Source organism: Dipodomys ordii, unplaced genomic scaffold (assembly GCF_000151885.1).
Source record: "Dipodomys ordii isolate 6190 unplaced genomic scaffold, Dord_2.0 Scaffold36, whole genome shotgun sequence".
NCBI classification, from domain to species: Eukaryota; Metazoa; Chordata; class Mammalia; order Rodentia; family Heteromyidae; genus Dipodomys; species Dipodomys ordii.
The window spans coordinates 481,412-502,383 of NW_012267252.1; the positions used below are offsets into that span (position 1 = coordinate 481,412).

A 20,972-nucleotide genomic window follows, 5' to 3' on the forward strand; every position below is an offset into this window, starting at 1 on the left:
AGGAAGAAAGGAGGGGGGGATGAAAGGAGGGAGAAGAAAAGGAGAGAGGGAGCTTTGGAAATACATTTGTTCAAGAACAGGAAAAGCTGCAACACGAGGCAGGCAAGCCTTTGAGTAACTAGGGAAATGAGCTGTTAGACTCTTCGGCCAATCTGTCCTTTCTGTCAATGAAAAACACATAGGGTTCGAGGTTCCTTCCGAAACGGGGCTGGCTAATTTAGCCCCTCCCACAAGCCCAAGGGTCTGTTATATCTCTGATCCTTGAGTACCTCTCTCACTAAGACCGACCACAGCAATCCAGGCTGGAAAAACAAAAAACAGAAAACAAAACTAAGAAAGAGGAAGGAAACAAAAGCTGCTACTTATGGAAGATATAGAAGGTAAGACCAAACTGATTTTGATCCGAAGTGTTAAGAAAAAAGGAGAGGGGGGAAAAAAAAGCCTAGATCAAAAGCAAGTACTTGAAAGAACTAGAGGCAAAAAGCCCTGAATGAACTTTCCCACCCTCTTCCTTCTGAGAGGAGGCAGAGAAAGAACTTGGGAAAAGTTTTAGGAAGCAAAGCTCAGGGTTTTAATCAAGAGTGAATCTTGAGCCAGCTGGATGAACTCATGAATATTAATTGTATGCAAATTGCGCTTTTTTAGAGGCGAATGGATTTTGTTGTTGTTCCCTGGCTGCTTTAACTGGCAGCTGCTTCATCTACAGTCTGGAGTCATCTAGCCTGTGTTAGATCCTCAGCAATGTATTTTCTTGAAGATGCTGGGTTCTGTGTAGATTTGTTTTTGAATTTCCTGTGTACTTTGCTGTGGTGAAATTACCAAAGGCTTCCCTGCTGGGAGTTGGATGGATAAGTTAATGTGGCAAAAGGCTGTCACAACAGGACCCTGGAGCAAGTCTTACAAAAGGCTGAGAGTTTCCTGTGATGTGTGGGAGAGTGTGCTTGTCAGTGAAGGGTAAGGAGGAGTGAAGGGAAGAATAAGAGAGTTCTGTCTCAAAAGAGCAGGTCATATCTGAATGACTACATTTATATTTTGTTTCAAACCACAAGAACAGCGTGTTTGCACAAATGGTGTGCATGCTCTGTCTTTTTACCTCTTTTGGGCATTTTCTGCCAGGACAGAGAGCCAGCTGCTTGCCAGACTTTAGAAGCCTGGAAGAAATCTCTGCAGGAGTGAAGGAAAGTAGAGTCTCAAACCTTCATCCCTGACTTTAAATATACCAGCACATTTTTATCACAAAGACTGTGGAGGAATAAGATGAAGAGCCAACAGATTGCTTACAGTTAAAGTAATGATAGCTGTTAAGGTTGACTAAATCTTTAATTCTGTGCTGGGAGCTGTTCTAAGCTTATTCTATGCTGTTTAGTCCTCACTTCAGCCATTGGAGGTAAGTACTGTCATTATTATCCCCATTTTCCAGATGAGGAAGTTGAGGAACTAGGAAAATAACTCATCCTGGGAATGACACAGTTAGGAAGTGGTGAATGTTGATGTGAGCAGGATCTATATAAGGGCTTTTCTGCTCCCCACCCCTTGCACTGTGCTGTTGCTCTGCTCACAAGGCTCTCCCAGATGCCTTAACATTTGTGAATTTCTGAAGCTACCTGGAGAAATGATGCTGATAAAATCTCAGGTATGTGAAGGAACTTGAACTTTGCAATCAGGTTCATATGCATTTTTCTCATTTGGTGCTCAAGGGCATTCTTTATGAAAGAGAAGTGGATATTGTTCTTACGGCCTTTTACAAAAGAGGTGAACCGTCAGGAAGAGTTAGGTGATATGAATCATACAGCTAGCTGTTGAAGAGTCCAGATCAGACCAGAAATTCCCTGCTTCTCATTTCTCTTCTACCTACAGAGTGAGCCCACTCATCTGTGAACTTCTGCCCCAACATCCTCCCCCCCCCTCCCAGCTAAGTCATCACTACTGGGCTACTTTCAGTTCCCCAAGGGAACTGCTCTTTCCCTTCCTCTTAGACTGTTGCAAGGCACTTTCTTGCACCTTAAGGCAATTTACCCCCTTTACTACTTCGTTCTGAAGCTAACTTGCTTCATTTGAAATCGTGGCTCTATCATTTACTGTGTGCCTCAGTTTCTTACCTGTAAAATGAAAAGAATATCTGTTTCATATTGTTGTTGTCAGGACAATACGGGAAGATCCATACAAGGGTCTTAGAAAAGGGTCTGATAAGTGATAGGTGCTCATTGAGTGTTTGCTGTTGCTATTGCTCCTTCAAGCCTAACCATGAGGATTACAATCCCTTTAAGCCTTCTCCAGTACTTTGAGCCCAAGTTAGATCCCATCTTGGATGTTTCTACAGTATCTCACTCTTTATGCTGAAGGTGACAATCATATGTATCATTCCTGCCCCTTAAACCGCCTTCCACACTTCCTTAGTTACAATTTCTTTGTTTTTGCCTTGTTCAAAGTGAGTCTTCAAACTCATAACCACATGATTTTCAGCATGGACAGGATGGTAGGAGAGAGACCTCCATCATCATAGAAGCACAGAAGTTGGGGGCCCAATGTGGGTGCTTGTGCAGCAGTCCTAGAGGACTTGCTGCCAGAAGCCACTCAGAAGCTGACTGACTGAATACTGATTCAGGAAGATCCAGGAGAGATGCAGTGCCCAGTGTTTGGAGTAAACCCAGAGTCGTCTTCATCAGATCCACTACAGGTTTCTGACATCCTTATTGTGAGTCACTTGGTGGTCACACTTGCCAGCTCCCACGACAGGTTCTTGAAGTAGTGTCCATCTTAAAGAAGATGCTATCTTTCCCCATGGGGTGGTATACCCTGATCTCTGTGCAAGTCAGGAAGATCCTGACCAGTCATGAGCACTTTGAGCTCCTTAATGAGCACTTAATAAGGATCTAGTAAACTAAGTATTTTTATCTTAGCTAATTTTCACTTAAAAGTCAGGAGGCGCAGCTTCTAGCTTGCTGGTGCCTGCAACTCTGCACAATCTGTAAAGACATTCTTGTAGGTAGATACATAAAATCAAAATGTGTCTCCTCTCACCGTGGATGACGTTTACTGCTAACATGATTCTGCCAGAGAACCAAGTTTAGCTGAGTTTTAGATCCATCCCCTATTCAGCAAAGAGCCAAACTGGAGATTTTAAACGTGTCCTGGTATTTCTCTGCTGTTTCTGAGCTTCCCAGACCCACTTCATAGCAACCTTGGTGCCTGAGACAGGGTGCTCTCACAGTGAAAGAAAAACAAACACTACAGAGGTTGGCCCTGGTTAAAATGATAAAGTACATTCAATTTGTTCCAGCACACCCTCCCTTTCCTCTTCCTGGCATACCTTCAAATCAATTCAACAAGTATTATTGTGTGTCCACCATTTGTAAGTCCCTATGCCAGTTGCTTGGGATATAAACAGCTTGTCTTGATCTAGTATGGGAGGGAGACATAAACATAACCATCTCTAACTGAAACCAGGCTCAGTGAAGTACTAATAATAGCTAACATTGATTATTTATTATGTGTCAGACACTGTAATTTTTGTTGGTGGTGGTGGTGGTGGTAGTGGGGCTTGAATTCTGGGCTTGGGTGCTGTCCCTCAGCTTGTCAGCTCAAGGCAAGCACTCTACCACTTGAGCCACAGCGCCACTTCTGTTTTTCTGGTGATTAATTGGAGATAAGAGTCTCACCGACTTTCCTGCCCAGGCTGGCTTTGAACCATGATCCTCAGGTCTCAGCCTCCTGAGTAGCTAGGATTACAGACATGAGCCACCAGCACCCAGCTTATGTTGTCCCATGTAATCTTCACAACTCTGTGATATTGGTTCCTGTATCTTACAGTTGTAGGTGGAAGTTAACTTTGCCAAGGTCACACAGCTAGCTAGTAATAGGTAGAGAGTGAATTTTGACTCATGTGGTTAGGATACAAAGCCTGGTCTCTTAAAATGTGAGTTTTTACTTCTAAGAGCCATATAGTAGTCTAAAGAGGGAGCCATGAGAAGCTTGGCACTGGTGACTCATGTCTGTAATCCTAGCTACACAGGAAGCTGAAATCTGAGGATCACAGTTCAAAGCCAGCCCAGGCAGGAAAGTGGCACTGTGGCTCAAGTGGTAGAGTGCTAGCCTTGAGATGAAGAGCTAAGAGACAGTGCCTATGCTCAGAGTTCAAGCTCACAACCAACAAAAAAAGAAAAAGAAAGAAGAAAGAAAAAGCAAGCAAGCAAGCAAGCAATGAGAAACAGAATTGGGAGTGATGGCTTGGTGGGGGGGATGAAGCATTTCTTGGACTTGGAGCCTACTACTCATTAGAAGTCCTTCCCCCTCCCAACAATGCTTAAGGATTTTTCTCTTTTCCTTACCCAAACAATAGCCTAGAATGGAGAGTTAAAAGCTCTTTCTCCTTTCCAAGTTCTGAACGAGCAGAATATTTATGTGTCTATGCTGGAGATTTAAAGGCAGAAGTCCAGAGTCTAGCTCTGGCCATAAGTTTGGGATTACCAATGATATAATCAAATAAACCTTTACAAATGAATCAGCTGCACATTAAATGATTTCCTTAATCATAATTTTCCTGTCTGGTGATAAGATACATCTGGCAAGCCATTTTTACAAATTATTGTTATTGGTATTGCTTTTACTTGGCCAAACCACATTTGCAGTGTTTCTCTCTCTCTCCTCTCTCTCTCTCTCTCTCTCTCTCTCTCTCTCTCCCCCTCTCTTTTCCCCTCCCCTCTTGGTGGTTTCTCCAATCTCTACAATCATTGTGTCCAAAGGAAGCAGTGTAGCAGTGTTTAATTCCACTGGCAGTTGTTTAGATGTGCTGGGCTCAGCTTGTGGAGAAGGAAGGTGAGGCCTGGGGAGAATAACATAGAGTTTATTCTTTGAAACATTTTGGAGAGATGCCAAAATGGAGGGTAGTGCCTATGGTGAATAATATCTGACCATTTTTATGGCTTTGATGGAAGTACAAAAGAAAGGAGTTACAAGCTTAGTCTTGGTGATTGTGTATGTGTGTGTTTCCTGAATCTGTGTTCCTCAAATACACATTTTCATCATTGGAAATAATTTTAATATGCAGATTCTCATCTGGAAGTTCTGAGATAGGGCTGGAGTTAGGCATGTCTAACACTATAACTCCCCAGTGATGATAATGTTTACCCTCCATAGACTACACTTCAACTAGCAATACTGTAGAGTCATTGCATGCTATAGTCTAAGGGTTTATTTTGGTTCTAACTGACCATGTCCCCTTCCTGTCCCAGCTACCACTTTGAATCACCAGTCAGCTATTTGTCAATGCAGGACGATGGGAAACCTATTTCATTTGTTCATTCATCAAATGTATGTCCTAGAACAGGACAGTAAGGCCCCTAGTTGGCTATATCCTAGGAACCAGCCTGAATTTTCAGCACACACTTGTGTTGGAGTCCCTAAACATTCCTACCTTGTTTCCATGGTTCTAGATTTCCCTAAGCTTCTCTTATTGTCTACTTCCTGCTTAAGAAATACTAGTGTGGAATGTGTGTCTGTCTCCAGAACTTGGTGCAGGGTGTTAGAGTCCTGAGGAACTGGGCATGGTGGAGACTCAGGTCCCTGAGATTGGGAGCAGCATGCCTGGAGCATTGTCTGCACTTTGAAGAAGCAAAGTGAGAATCCTAGACACAAAGGCAGGAGAATGGATGCACAGCAATACACTGGACTTTCTTTAGGTTTGGAAAATTGGAGGGGGGTTGTAGCTGAAGTTATGGAGAAAGAACCCAGGGAAGAGATTGCCTTACAGGCATGCATCTTGCACTTTTCAGCTACAATATCAAAGTGACATTAGAGACCCAGGAATAGTGGCAGAAAAGATGCCCTACAGTAAGAAGTGTTTCCTTTCTCAAAGATGTTTTTAGTTTTATTATGGTTTTATTTTCCATGAAAAATATTTTTTTTTCTGGCCCTGGAGTTTGAACTCTGGCCCTTGGTGCTGTCTCTGAGCTCCTTTTCCTCAAGGCTAGCACTCTGCCACTTGAGCCACAGCACCATTTCTGGCTTTTTATGTGATTAATTGAAGATGAGAGTTTCATGGACTTTCCTGCCCAAGGCTGGCTTCAAACCCTGATCGTCAGCCTCCTGAGTAGCTAGGATTACAGGCATGAGCCACTGGCACCTTGCTCATGTAAAAGATTTTTGATAGGGATTTCCTTTTTTAAGCTAGGCTGGTCTTGAATTTTCTGCCTGAGATCTGATTCCACTGGGACAATAGATATGTGCCACCATACTGGGCAACAGAGGTATTTTGTAAAAGGAGACATGCATATTATGTCAATAATTTCAAACATTATCATAAAACATAATAGTTGAAATAAAATGTAGGAAGTGATGTATGATAATGACATTTCAAAACCAATGACCAGCACATTTGAAGTCTGGTGCATGAAAGTATAATGATGCATGAAATGATTGAAAGGACTCCTTTTGGTAGTCCATATTTAAGGAATAATTTCATTTAAAAAGATAAGGGGTTTCCTTTTGAAGGATGTGAATACAGTCATATAGTTCTTTATGACTATAAATTGGGTGAGAAGAAAAATAATCCCTCATGATATTTTGGTATGTTTCTATGAAGTCCCCTTTTTCTTTTCTTTGTCGGTTGTGGGGCTTGAACTCTGGGCCTGAGCGCTTGTTACCTGAGCTCTTCAGTTCAAGCCAAGTGCTCTACCACTTGAGCCACAGTGCCAGCTTCAGTTTTCTGGTGGTTAATTGGAGATAAGAGTCTCACAGACTTTCCTTCGTGGGCTGGCTTTGAATTGTGGTCCTCAAGTCTCAGCCTCCTGAGTGTCTAGGATTACAGCCATGAGCCACTGGTACCTGGCTGAAGTCACCTTTTTCTATGCCTGGGTTGTTTCTCTCATTTAGTATTTTTGAGTAGGACCTCAAAAAGCTAAGAGATAGCACCACACTCATTAGACTGTATGTTAAAGTATGTTTTTTAGAGCAGCAGTAAATTACAAGCGTTTTCCATTTTATAGTGTAGCCTTTCTTAGCATTTTTTTTTTGTCAGTCATGGGACTTGAACTCTAGGCTTGGGTGTTGTCCCTGCGCTCTTCAGCTCAAGGCAAGCACTCTACCTCTTGAGCTACAGTGCCACTTTCAGTTTTCTAGAGGTTTATTGGAGATAAGAGTCTCACGGTCTTTCCTGCCCGACCTGCTTTGAACCATTATCCTCAGATTTCAGCCTCCTGACTAGCTAGGATTACAGGCATGAGCCACCAGCACCTAGCCTCTTAGCATAATTTTTATAGTTACAGACTTCATGTAACAATTCCCTATTTCACTGAACATTTAAGTTTTTCCCACTTCCAATAAATGTCTTTGTGGGGAATTTTTCCATAAGTAAGTATTCACTCTGAAGATAGAATCCCAGAAGTAGAATTACTTGTTGAAAATTTGTAAATATTTTCTAAAGTACTTCATCTCTGTTGCCAAGATGCACTCCCAAAGGGTGGACTCCTTGTGATCCCATAAACAGTTCTGTTTGACTAATCCCTCATAGCTTTGTTCATTTTTATATTGTCCAACACCAGGATGCAAACTCAGTATTTGATGCTTTTGCTTCTTGGCTGGCGCTTTACCAAATAAGCCATGCCTCCAACCTCAATTATTTTGAAAAACAATCTTACCTACTTTTATTTTTTTTTGTCAGTGGTGAGGCTTGAACTCTGGTCCTGGGCACAGTCCCAGAGCTCTTCAGCTCAAGGCTAGCGCTTTACCACTTGATCCACAGTGCCACTGGTTTTCTTGTGGTTAATTGGAAATAAGAGTCTCATGGACTTTCCTGCCCTGGCTGGCTTTGAACTGTGATCCTCAGATCTTAGCTTCCTGAGTAGCTAGGATTACAGGCCTGCACCACCAGCACCGGACAGTCTTACCCACTTTTAAGTTTTAGTTTTCATTTGTTTCATTACTATGAATTTGATTTTTTACACAATTTTCTTTACCTTTTGGAGACTATTAATATCCTTATGCCTATTTAAATGATGTAAGTGCTTCATTACATAAAGATATTCACCTTTTTCACCATACTTGTAATAATGGTTTCTCTGAAACTGCTCTTAGGATTTTTGCTGCTGTTTTGTTTTTATGCCAGTTCTGGGGCACAAACTCAGGGTGTGGGCGCTGTATCTGAGCTTTTTTGCTCAAGGCTAGTACTCTACCAGTTGAGCCACAGCTCTACTTCTGGCTTTTTTGATAGTTATTTGGAGATATGAGTCTCCTAGACATAACTGTCTGGACTAGCTATGTACTACAATCCTCACATCCCAGTCCCCTGAGTAGCTAGCATTACAAGCATGAGCCACTGGGACCTGGTTACTCTTAGTCTATTTATATGAATTGCAACTATGATTAGATCCAACACAATCTCATATAGAGTTGTATAATTTTCTAAGTATTTTGATATTACTTCTTTTTCTTTTTGCCCCCAGTCCATTTTACTTTTTTTTTTTTTTTGCTGGACCTGGGCTTAAACTCAGTGCCTGGGCACTGTTCCTGAGCTGCTCTCTGTTCAAGGCTAGCTCTCTACCATGTGAGCCACAGCACCACTTCCATTTCTTCTGAATAGTTTATTGTAAATAAGAGTCTCACGAACTTTCCTGCGATCATCAGATCTCAGCCTCCTGAGTAGCTAGGATTACAGGTATGAGCAACTAGCGCCCAGCTCCATTTTACTTTTAGTTTTTCAGAGAGTGTTTGAGTAGCTGGTATTATAGTGTGTACCACTATACCTGGGGCACTCACACTACATTTTTAGTGCCTCTTTAAGTCACAGCAGTTTTCTAAATTTTTTTATTTTTTTATTATCTTTAAGTAGTTGTCCAAAAAAGTTGCCATTCTACAAAACAGTATATGAATACAAGGTGTCTGACATTGTCACCCATCGCTCTCAGCCCATCCCTTCTCTCACTTTTCTTTGTTTTTTAATTCAGATTAGGTGATTATGTAAATTTCACATATTTCACAGTATTGAAATTACAGCAGTTTTAAAGTTCTAAATTGTTTTTTTAGCCCATTATTAATTTTATTTTGTTTCATAATGAGTGGTAAGAAAGAATGGCTGTATGATTTCTAAGGGCTTTTTTTTTTCCAATCCTGGGACTTGAACTCAGGGCTTAAGCACTGTCCCTGGGTTTCTTTTGCTCAAAGCTAGTACTCTATCACTTGAGCCACAATGCCACTTCTGGCCTTTTCTGTTTATATGGTACTGAGGCATCAAACCCAGGGCTTCATGCATGCTAGGCAAGCACTTTACCATTAGGCAACATTCCCAGCCCTCTAAGGGTTTTCTTGTAACTAAGTATATGGTAAATTTTTGTGAACTTTCAGTGAATACTTGTGAATAGAACATTCTTCTGATGATATAAAACTGGACATCTGTTAATCCAGTCTTTTCAATTATATTATAATTTTCTCCTATGTGAAGTTATAGTGTATATACATTTTTTATATCTTATTAATGCCTATACAAATTTTATTTCCAGAGAGAAAGAAGATATGGATAGTTTTTATTTTATTGTGAACTTACTAGAAAATGGAGAGGGCAGTGAGAAGTTGAGAATATGAAATGAAGATAAGTAAATGCCGAGAAGTAAGTCAATGTCTTGGGAAAGATAAAGGATGGTAGGGAAGTATTCTTGCATGATATCTCGAGGAGTTGAACCTTGTGTGTCTTCAAAGTTATAGTGTAGAATGTATGTGACTAAACATTCTCAGGCCTTTCCTCTCAAATGACCATGATGGGCCCCAGGAGGCTAGAACTAGGACATTGGGGTCCAGTTGGCCAGATTCAGAAGATGAGACACAAATCTTTGAGCCATAAGACCTGAATGGTTTTATTCAGACACATTCAAAGAAACATGTTTGAAGAGATGTGTCATCAGCAAGATAATTTATTAGGTATTGTACTGAAAAAGAAGGACACCCACAAAATTTCCTAGTGAGAAGGTTAGTAAATAGAAAAATAATAGCTTAATGTTCATATTATAATTTAAGTTGTATAAAATATTGCTGATACTATTTTTTTGCTTAGTTTGTTTTCTTATTTTTTCTTTACTTTGGCACACTTAGAAATAATCATAAAAGGCTCACATTGTAATCCTAGGTATTCATGGTTCAAGGCCAGTCTGGGCAAAATATAAGTGGGACCCAATTTCAACTAAAAGCTGGATGCTAAATCTGAGGTATCTGTAAGATATGAAGGAGGGAAAAGATATTCTGTTTGTTGCTGGAAATTTGAGTGCAGAGCGTTCATCTAGCAAGACTGGATGAAATCACCGAAGAAGTGAGTACAACTCAAAGGGGGAAGAAGTTTCCAGCCTTGAAATAGCCCAGCTTTAAAGAGGAGAAACTATTCAGACAAAGAGAAAGAGACAAAGGCACATAGGGAAGGGGAAATAGAAGTTGGGATAAAGAAAGGGGATAAACTAGGAGAGTATGTTATCCTGGGAGTGAAGTAAAGTAATATATTTTGAGTGAAGAAAGTGGTAAATTGGGTCTCAGGTTGCTCGTTGGTTAAATAAGACGAAACTGAGGCTTGGTCATGGCATTTAGCACAAAGGTCAGTCATGAAGCTTTAAACTCAGGGTCTGGGTGCTGTCCCTGAGCTTTTTCACTCAGTGGTAGCATTCTATCACTTTGAGTCACAACACTACTTTCAGTTTTGCAGTGGTTAATTGGAGACAAGAATCTCACAGTCTTTCCTGCCTGGGCTGGCTTCAAACCAGTGTTTAGATCTCAGCCTCCTACGTAGCTAGGATTACAGGCATGAGCCACTGGCACTCAGCTATCAGTGAGTTTTATAAGTCACTTTTGGTGGAGCAAAATTCTCCATGCAGTTATTAGTCCCAGTGCTCTCTGATCCCTCTGTCCAGACTAAGGAAGCGTTAGTGATATTAAAGAACTTGGTTGAGAGAGAGAGAGGAAGGTGTGGTTCCTCAAAGGAAATTGAGAGTCCTGGTGCCAGAAGAAGGGGAAATGGGCTCTTGGCAGTCAACAACAACAAATGTTCACTTCAGCTAGAAATAGTCTGTCCTGTGTATCCTAGATGTAAAATCTTTTAGGAAGGAACAATTTATTGGAACCTTTGATGGATACTGATGGACCACCCTGATTACAGACATTTTCTGTAAAAGAACAGTCAGAGATGCCCTTTCCCATGAGAGAAAATGGTTCTTGTCAGAAACATTTCTTCTTTAGGTTACAAATATTCTCCCCATAGTCAAGAGCCATCATAAATTAGCCACTCCCTAATACATATAGAGGATCCCTGGGGCTTTCCTGACTTCTTAATTACATTAGACTAGTTACACATATTTTTCTTAATTCATTGCAGCGCTTTTATGTGTGTATGTATGTATGTATGATTTATTTATTTTTGTGCTTGTATTGTGGCTTGAACTCAGGGCCTGGGAGCTGTCCCTTAGCTTTTCCTTTAAGGCTAATATGCTTGAACACTTGAACCACAGCTCCACTCTAGATTTTTGCTGGTTAATTGCAGATAAGAGTTTTATGGACTTTCCTACCCAGGCTAACTTCAAATTGTGATCCTCAGATCTGTCTCCTGAGTAGCTATGATTATAGGCATGAGCCACGGTAACCTGCTGTATATCCTCCAGTGGATTTTGGTGATAGAAGAATGCTTTTCCCCCATCTTATTCCAGCTTTGGTTTGCTTTGACTCATCCCAACCCATTCTGCCAAGTAGCTGATATACACCAAGACCCACATATTAGAGCAGACTGCACTGATGGCCCTTGCCTAACTAATAAACTTCAAGGCAATGTCAGTTTAGCCAGGTTTAACTTACAGTACTTTCCTTTGTCGGACAATATAGTTACTGGTTTGACGCATTAGAAATCAGTAGTTTTGAATGGCAAAAACCGTTAATGACAATTTTCTTTTTAAATGTTGTTTGGCATTTTCTTACGAGTCATCATAATACATAAAGTTATCCTAGATGTCAAAGACATGTTCTAGAAAATATTCCAGTTTATCTCTGCTAAAATACTTAAAGCACTCCTATTACTCTCAAGTACCCACAACCAGGGCTACTATAAACAACTGATATACTGTGTATGGAACAGGTGTAGGATGAAAATAGCAGACACAGAAGCTGTGCAATTTATAATTTGCAAAAACATTCTATGCAACCCTAAAAAACCCCTTCTTATTACATTCCAATGCAAAAAAGAGAACAATTGTTAAATCAAAATGGAACTACTAATTAGTCAGATGCTTTCTAACTTCTCAGTGGACTAATTAGGCTTCTGTCTACTTGCTACATTTTCCTATAACAATGTTTCAGGTGGAAAGAAAAAAATATATATATATATATTAGCTTTTATATGTTTTTGTCTCATCGCTTATTTCAAAAACTTGTCCTTCCATATTCTGTCTGTATATCAAAGATGTTTCTAGAGATAAAGAGGGATGGGGTAACAATGATTAAAATATATGTACTTGTTGCCTTCCCAGTGTAACTGTAACCCCCCAGCTCATCACCTTTTTTTTTTTTTTTTTGGTCAGAACTGGAGCTTGAACTCGGGCCTGGGCACCATCCAGTGCTCAAGGCTAGTGCTCTGCCAGTTGAGCCACAGCACCACTTCTGGATTTTTCTGTTTATGTGGTACTGAGGAATTGAACCCAGGGTTTCATGCATGCTAGGCAAGCACTGTACCGCTAAGCCACATTCCTAGTATCCCCCCCCCAGCTCATCACCTTTTCAAAAAAAAAATAAAAAACTAAACCCCCCCAAAACCTCAAGTGAACCACTATAAACAAAGAAACTCACTTCAAACTAAAGAACCAGCAAAAGTTGTGCATGATACATTATATGCATCATCTATTGGCTAATTACAGACTAGAACCCAACTCTATTCTCCAGCAAACAAATCACATGTCCACAAATGGGCAGACACAAGATAAGACTCTTAAACCTCAGCAGGTACTTTATGGGTGAGTTAAGAGTCTCATGGACTTTCCTGCTCCAGCTGGCTTTGAACTGTTATCCTAAAATCTCAGCCTCTTTGTAGTTAAGATTACAGGTGTGAGCCACTGGTGCCAAGTTATTAGGATAATTTTTAAGAATAGTTGCACTTGATGGTTAGATACTAACCCCAAGTGAAAATGCATAGGTGATTTGAAAAAAAAATCCGTTAACGTAAACTGCATAAATAAAACGTATCATCTGTATATTTGAGAAAGAACACACAGTAAGAGGACTTCCTGGGGACAATGTTAAACACTTTGTACATGTTGTCATTTGACCGTCACAGCAACATTCTGAGGTGAGGTCTCTTTTCTTCCCATTTTATAAATGAGGAATTGAGGGCACTGTCATATACTTAGGAGGGACAAAGGTGAGAAGCAGACCTAGAAATACCAGACCCACAGTATTAGTGCTATAACTTAGAGAAGTTAACTTCTCACATTACATTTTATGCTAATTATAGCTGCTGATGTTGAATGGATTTTTGTTGTTGTTGTTGTTGTTGTTGCTGCTGGTCATGGAGCTTGAACTCTGGGCCTGGGCACTGTCCCTGAGCTCTTCAGCTCAAGGCTAGCACTCTACCACCTGAGCCACAGTGCCCACTTCTGGCTTTTTCTGTATATATTATACTGAGGAATGGAATCAAGGGCCTCATGCATGTGAGACAAGCACTCTACCACTGAGCCACCTTCCCAGCCCAGAATGGAATTATTTTACCTGAGGGATACTACATATTTCCTTTTAACCAAGCATACCAAAAGGTAAAAGCTTGTGGTTGATAGTTCAAGATGATAAACTTGGACATTTTGAGCACTTATTTTATGGTTCTTTTAAATACTGATAGATATATGGCCCTATAAATAGGAATAAGACAAAGTAGGAACTAGACTCCTAAACACCTACACACACACACACACACACACACACACACACACACACACACACACACACACTCATAAATTAATTGATTAATTAATTTTATCATTCATGGGACTTGAACTTAGGCCTGGGCTCTGTCCCTAAGCTCTTTTTGCTTAAGGCTAGTGCTCTACCATTTTGAGCCACAGCTATACTTCAGGTTTTTCAGGTGATTAACTGCTGATAAGAGTCCCACAAACTTCCCTGCTTGGGCTGGCTTCGAACAGTGATCCTCAGATCTCAGCCTCCTGAGTAGCTAAGATTACAGGCATGAGCCACTGGCCTTACTTACACTTTTATATCCAATACCAAGCACATTTAGGCAATTAAATATGATTCAAATCAGTGTAAGCATGTATGAATGAATGAGTATAAGGGTTAATGAACGAAGTTATGAAACAGCAATGTCCTTAAGGTCTATTAAAACTTTTATAACTATTTTTCCCTCACTAAATCCTCCATAGACTGTTTTGTTTCATGCATTCATGTGCCTATCCTTTGTAATTTTTTTCCTTCCTCAATGTCAGTGCTCTCTAGTAGAGTATCTGCTCTTTGAAAGAGGGAGAGAGTAAGAAGTTGCTCAGGGAAATCCAGATCATTGTGTCCATGAGAGGATTAAGTGTGAGTTTGATTATGAGTTTGAATTCAGGCCATGTCTGTATCCAAAAGCTTTGATCTGAGGTGTGGGGTCCAGATGCAAGAGCATCTGAGGAATACATTCTTGGTCTGTGTTCAAGTGCTTAGTCTTTCGCACTGGTCTCCAAATACATGCTCAAACTGAAGTCAGACCCTGTGCAAAAGAACTGAAACCAATGGCAATAGCCTGTATGAGTTTGGTCAACATTTGTATTTAGGATGACTTGAAATAAGAACTAGGACTGGGTAACCAGACATAATGTCAGTTAAACAGGCTGCTACATACTCTGGAATGGATTTAGCTAAGGAATTTCACTCAGACCCCAAGGGACACTAAATTCCAAGGCACAAGATGGGAGCAATAATGGCATTTCAGATGCTTTCCCACTAGAATAAAGAAAGTCCATAATAAACTCCAGTAATTGGGTGGGTTTGGTCCTCAGGAGATGAGAATGTTATGTCTTCACTAGGGCAGCTACATAGTGACAAAAGGAGAGACCAGTTAGTGACAGTTTTGTGGCTAGGAGTGCCTTTGTCTTCTTGGATTTTTTTCCTCCTGTTAGTGAATGTGACTCTCAAAATACATTGCTCTGAACTAAAGATAATAGTGTAGATCACATGAGAGATTTGGATTACAGTCATCTCTAGGGTTTAATGTTCCATGTTCTGTGCTAACTGACGTTTACCACCTTGTTTAACCCTACCAGGGATGGGGAACATCCAGCCTTGGGGCTATATAAGCCTGGAGAAGTCATTTGGTGCATTATGGGACCGACACATATGCTTCTGTTATCTGCCCGTATCAGTCATTTTGTATGGCCTGTGAGTGATGTTATAAATATCCAAAGGGCCTGTGGCAGAAAAAAGGTTCCCCACCCCTATACAACAACACTGTTTTTCCTTCATGTAGATTATTTCTATCACCCCTCCCCCCAAATAACTTCAGGGCCAGATGTGGTGGCATACACCTATAAACCCAGAACTCAGGAGGCAGAAGGTTGGTGAATTTGAGGCCAGATTGGGCTGCAAAGCAAGACCCTATCTCAAACAATTTTTTTGGGGGGGTCCGGTTATGGGGCCTGAACTCTGGGCCTGGGCACTGTCCCTCAGCTCTTCAGCTTAAGGCTAGCACTTTACCACTTGAGCCACAGCACCACTTCTGGCTTTTTTCTTTTTGCTTATGTGGTGCTGAGGAATCAAACCCAGGGCCTCAGGCATACAAGGCAAGCGCTCTACCACTAAGCCACCTTCCCAGCCCTTCTCAAACAATTTTTTAAAAAGGTTTTTCTCATGATTCAATGCATATTCATTTCTCTTGGGGGGATTTATTGAGTAAAGAACTGAAAGTTACTTTATGGGTGAAGAAGGATTCCACATATCCATCCCATGGGACCACGCAGAGGCAGGCAGGCACAGGAGAAAGATTATTACCAAGTTTATTAGAGGAGCCATATTTCCCCAAGAGGGAGCACATGGCCTCTGTTACCATCCAGGTAACAGGAGGGTCTGAGGTAGGAAGTGAGGTAGATGGGAGTTCAGGTGGGTCTGGGGGGAGAGAGGAAGGGGCCAGCTGTATGGAGGGAACTCCAGGGATGGGAGGGGGCGCAGGTATGGGTGGAGCTGAGGACCAAAAGTGAGTATAATACTAACATTCCCCTCTCTGTTGTTTAATATAAATAGGGGGTATACTTTCTTCTGGAGCTACTTCCTGCTGTCAAGGGGCGAAGTAGTCAGAGGTCTCTGCTTTGTTGCTCAGCCAGGTACCATCCATGAAGCATCTGTTTGACAGTTTGGTTGATAAGGGTCCTCCTTTTTCCATGGCAATAGTTATCTAAAATGTAAGACACAATTAATAAAAGGCAAAAATTGCTGTAAGCAGCCCAAGAGAAGAATATGCCATGGAGGGATTGATTTCCAGAAGGGGCTATCAAAGACCTGAAATTGTCTTTTTTTTGTCTCAGATTGGAGACATAGCATGGTACCTGACTCCCGGCATCCTGGAGGAGAGGGAGTAAGATTTTTCTGCTTTAGGATCACAGTAACCTGAGGAGGGGATAGCAGAGATATTTAAAGGTATCAAAGCCAATGGGTGTCATGGGCTCTTTTGGCTACTTCCTGCTGGACTGGGGGCATCAAGCAATCCCTGGAGCTGGGGTTTTTAGGGTCCGGGTCTGCGCTGGGCAAGGCAGGGCAGTGTAAGTGCTGTCTCTGGTTGCCTGAAGGAACAGGATGGCCTTGACTTGTTTCCAAGTGGTATCCTGGGCAGGAGATGTTATTCTGTTGAAAGAGACTTTTGGAAAGATCAGGCAAAAAGCTGAAAACACATCAAGCAAAAAGCTGACAAGGTGACAAGGTCAGTTAACATGAATGTCATAGGACATTGGCCATGGGCCAGAAACATTCCATTTGGAGTATAAAGCCCAAGGGTAGCCCATTACAGGGAAGGTGGTAATAACTGGACTCAGGGCAAGAAGGTAGAGAGGAGGTGTCTAGGGTTTTTTGGTTTTTTTTTTAGGGTAACTGGGTAGGGGGAGCATAATGGAGTGGTTGGGAGTACCAGTCAGAAGCTACTATAAATACAAATAGCAGGCAACAAAGGCAAGATGGCTAACTTTTTGTCTAGATAGAAGGTAGACAGGTATGGACATTAGGTGGGCACGCAGCTATTTCTCTTGATCTCCCAGCTCTGATTAATTTGAAAGGGGGAGTGTAAAGTGACTCCATTGAGATTGTCCTCTCCTCTGACTCCTCTCCACGGCTTTCCATGGTCAGGACTGGCTTTGTCCTGGCGCGTGCCTCAGCATCCGTTGCTGGGAGAGCTTGTCCCAGTTGGCAATTACAGTTTGGACTCAAGGCCTGGGCACTGTCCCTGAGCACTTCTGCTCAAGGTGAGTGATCTACCATTTAGAGTCACAATGCCACTTTCAGCCTTTGGCTGGATACTTAGAGGTGAGTCTGAGCCATGCCTTCAGCCTGGCTCTGTGCTGATTAGCTGGGAGATGAAGTTTTAGAGGCATTCTTTTTGCTCTGGATGGCTTTGAACTGTGGCAAAAGGAGTCTTTGTTACAAAAGCCCTTTTATTTCCAATTAAAGCAACAAGGAGATCAATGAAGTTAGAGGTTACCTATAACTTGTTAACAATTCAATTACTTGTCAGAGTTTTTTAATAAAACTCAGTAGATGTTTTTAACCTGCGACTGATTGGCACTCTGGCACTCTAAGTGCTGCCCTGCCTCTGGGAAGCCTGTTTAAAGTGGCTTATATACAGTATTTAACCTTTAACAAATGTACAGGCCTTTTTCTGGGCTACAGCAGCATAGCCTGTTTAACATCTTGGTTTATAAAAGCATTTTTTTTGGCTGGCGGAGGAATCCGGTTTCTAGTGGCCCCAACAAGGCCTACCTGTGTAGGCCTTTAGACAGATCTCAATAGGGACATAATCTCAGCTCTACAAGCTTTTTAACAGATGAATTTAACCAGCTCAAAAGTTATTGCCAATTAGGACTTTGAACAGATACAGGGGGTTTGGGATTTACATTTTACAACCTTAGCTTTTACTGCTATCACAGATGACTGGCAAGTTTTGCCCAGTTAGCCCAACATGGGTGTTAGGCATGTTTACAAGCTATCTTTCCATGACCTCCTGCTTTGATCAATTTTTTTGGAGGAACAAGCTCAAGTAACTCAGGATCTGATACCATTTTTGTCATCCAAGCAATTGCTTGTAATTGCCTCTGGATGTTTGTTTTAACAGTGGGTAGTACATTTTCTTTTTGTTTCACATTTGAAATAAGGTACCGAAAAACTGAGTGGGTCTTCTCAGAATGGAGAAAGATCTAGAGACCATGACATATGAAGAACATATAAAAGAGGCAGTGAAAACTAATGTGCCTGCTGTTATATGGTAGCGCCAGGCGAGCGCCGGAAATCTGCTCCTTTCTGGAAGTTTAGCCAAGAGACTAACACATAAACCTGACAAGAGCAATCAAATAGTGAGAGAAAGGGTTATTTATAGGGATGTTTGGGGGGAAGTTCAGTGTTAGAGGGCAAGTGCTCATGGATAGGGAGGATGTGAAGGAAGAAGAAAATTTCCTTCTTGTCTCAGTGACTAGCATTTTGCATTAGTTGATCTTACCTCTTCCTTCATTTTGTTGTTTCATTTCCCTCAAAATTATTTCATTCTTTTACTAAAAGCTCTTAAATTTGCTTTTCAATCCCTGGCCCTCTGGATCACAATCTTAGTGGTTTTAGGATTCTTTAGTGATAGGAGCAGGGATAGGATTATAAAAGACTGAGGTGGAGGTAGAAGCTTTAGCTGAATTTAATGCTCAGCTCCATCTTAGTTGGGCAAGTCTCCTTGCTCTTTAGCCTCAGCTTTCTCATACCTGTTAAGTGTGTGTGTGTGTGTGTGTGTGTGTGTGTACACCTGTACCCACATATGCCCTCTGTGACCTAGGAAGTTTTGGGGGGAATCAGAGAATAGTCTAGACATAAATGTATTTTATACCAGCTACTAGTGGCTTATGCCGCTTATGCTTTGCTACCTTCTTTCTAAAAAGGCTAACAGGTAAATATAACTTGTTCCATAGTCATCTCTTCCCAAGCCCTCCTTTGCTTGTCTTTAGTTCTTTTTTTAGTTATATTTCAGATAGGGTCTTGTGGGTTTGCCCAGGCCATTCTCATATTGTGATCTTCCTACCTATGCTTTCCATGTAGCTAGAATGACAGGCATGAACCACCATGCTCAGCTTATCAGCTTATTAGCTGAGACAGGTTCTCACTTTTTGTCCATCTTGATCTTCCCAACTGCTGCCTCCTAAGAGCTACAATGCCCAGCCCCAGTTATTGTATTATCTTCTATTTTAGGGGTTTGACAGTACTCTTAGAAATTTTATTTTTTTATTTTATTTTTTATTTTTTTGGGGTCCAGTCGTGGGGCCTGAACTTTGGGCCTGGGCGCTGTCCCTCAGCTCTTCAGCTCAAGGCTAACGCTCTACCACTTGAGCCACAGTGCCACTTCTGGCTTTTTTCTTTATGTGGTGCTGAGGAATCGAACCCAGGGCCTCAGGCATGCACAAGGCAAGCACTCTACCACTGAGCCACCTTGCCAGCCCCACTCTTAGAAATTTTAGCTAAGTAGCATTAGGAGTTTTTTTTATTTCATAGGTATGCAGAAAAAGAACGATATCTGCTTATATTATTCCTGGCATTTTGATTGTAGGAAAAAATGTTTGAATTTATTTTTAGGGCAAGTCACATGGCAGAAATAATAACAAATATTTGTGGTTATCTTGGGAACTCAGCTTCTAGATATTGCTGACTATGGAAAGGAGGAACAGATTGGTCACTGGGGCAATTTAATAAATAATAGAGCCACAGGAAGCCTCAGGAGAAGAATGAAGGAGGTAAATGATTGGGCAAAATTTTGTTGTTTTTGTCTGTTTCTGATTACTGTATCCTGCCTTGCTGAGAGAAGAATGCTTTATATAATCAATTGTTTTTCTAGTTTATTTTGTTTTGTTTTGTTTTATGCCAGTCCTGGGGCTTGAACTCAGGGCCTGGGTGCTGTCCTCCAGCTTTTGTGCTCAAAGATAGTACTATACCATTTAAGCTACTACTCTGCTTCTGGCTGTTTTGGTAGCTAGTTGGATAAAAGAGTCTTAAGGACTTTCCTGTCCAGGCTGACTTCAAAGCATGATACTTAGATCTCAGCTTCCTGAGTAGCTAAGATTACAGACCCCAGTCACTATCACCCAAGTCTTGTTCATTTATAAAAGAACAATCAGCTTCAATGCTTACCAATTTGTCCATATGACAGGATTGATCTTAAAGATACAAGACACTGAAGCCAGGCAATTTAGATTCTTGTATTCCTGATCTTTCTTGGAATTACCTGTTATGTGTGACATTAAATGATGTAGTACCAGCTAGTCACAAACTCAAGTTTCTTAGAATATATAGACTTCATGGAGACACTAAAAATGTCTTCTGTGGCTCGTTGCCAGTACTGCTAGCACCAGCAGCAATTTGCTACAGCCATCCTCTGAGCGTGCTGCTGTTTTTGTAAAGAATAGGACTAACTGCAGGGCATAAAGACTTGAGAAGAATACTCTGCTTTGTTCTTAGGTCCTTGCAGGACTGAGGGGCAGTTTGGGAGACCAGTAGCTATATGACCTCCTGAGTTGTACACTACCACCTCTTGTGTTCTCTCAGGATATGTTTGGTGCAAACTCAAAATACCCAGAACTTGGAAAGAACCCTTAGAGTACAATACTCATTCTCTGGAGCTACTGAACAATGAGGAAGGAGGACAGAAAGTAAAGCTAGAAGCTGAGGTAGTAGCAGCAAGAAATAATCAGTAGGGGGCTGGGAAGGTGGCTCAGTGGTAGAGTGCTTGCCTTGCATGCCTGAGGCCCTGGGTT

General features: G+C 41.3%; 1 protein-coding gene across 5 annotated transcripts in view; it reads left to right on the plus strand.

Annotated features, from left to right (window-relative positions):
* Nucleotides 1-216: 216 nt before the first annotated feature.
* Nucleotides 217-20,972, plus strand: part of Entpd1 (ectonucleoside triphosphate diphosphohydrolase 1) — a 74,107-nt gene continuing 53,351 nt past the window's right edge. For 3 of the 5 annotated variants that reach the window (XM_013017830.1, XM_013017833.1, XM_013017835.1), the window contains exon 1: nucleotides 218-380. In XM_013017830.1, coding sequence (XP_012873284.1) covers nucleotides 365-380 — 16 coding nt within the window. In that variant the 5' untranslated portion in view covers nucleotides 218-364. Of the gene's footprint in view, nucleotides 381-1,559; nucleotides 1,634-20,972 lie in introns of those variants that run through there. The other 2 variants (XM_013017832.1, XM_013017831.1) reach the window with 2 other exon arrangements.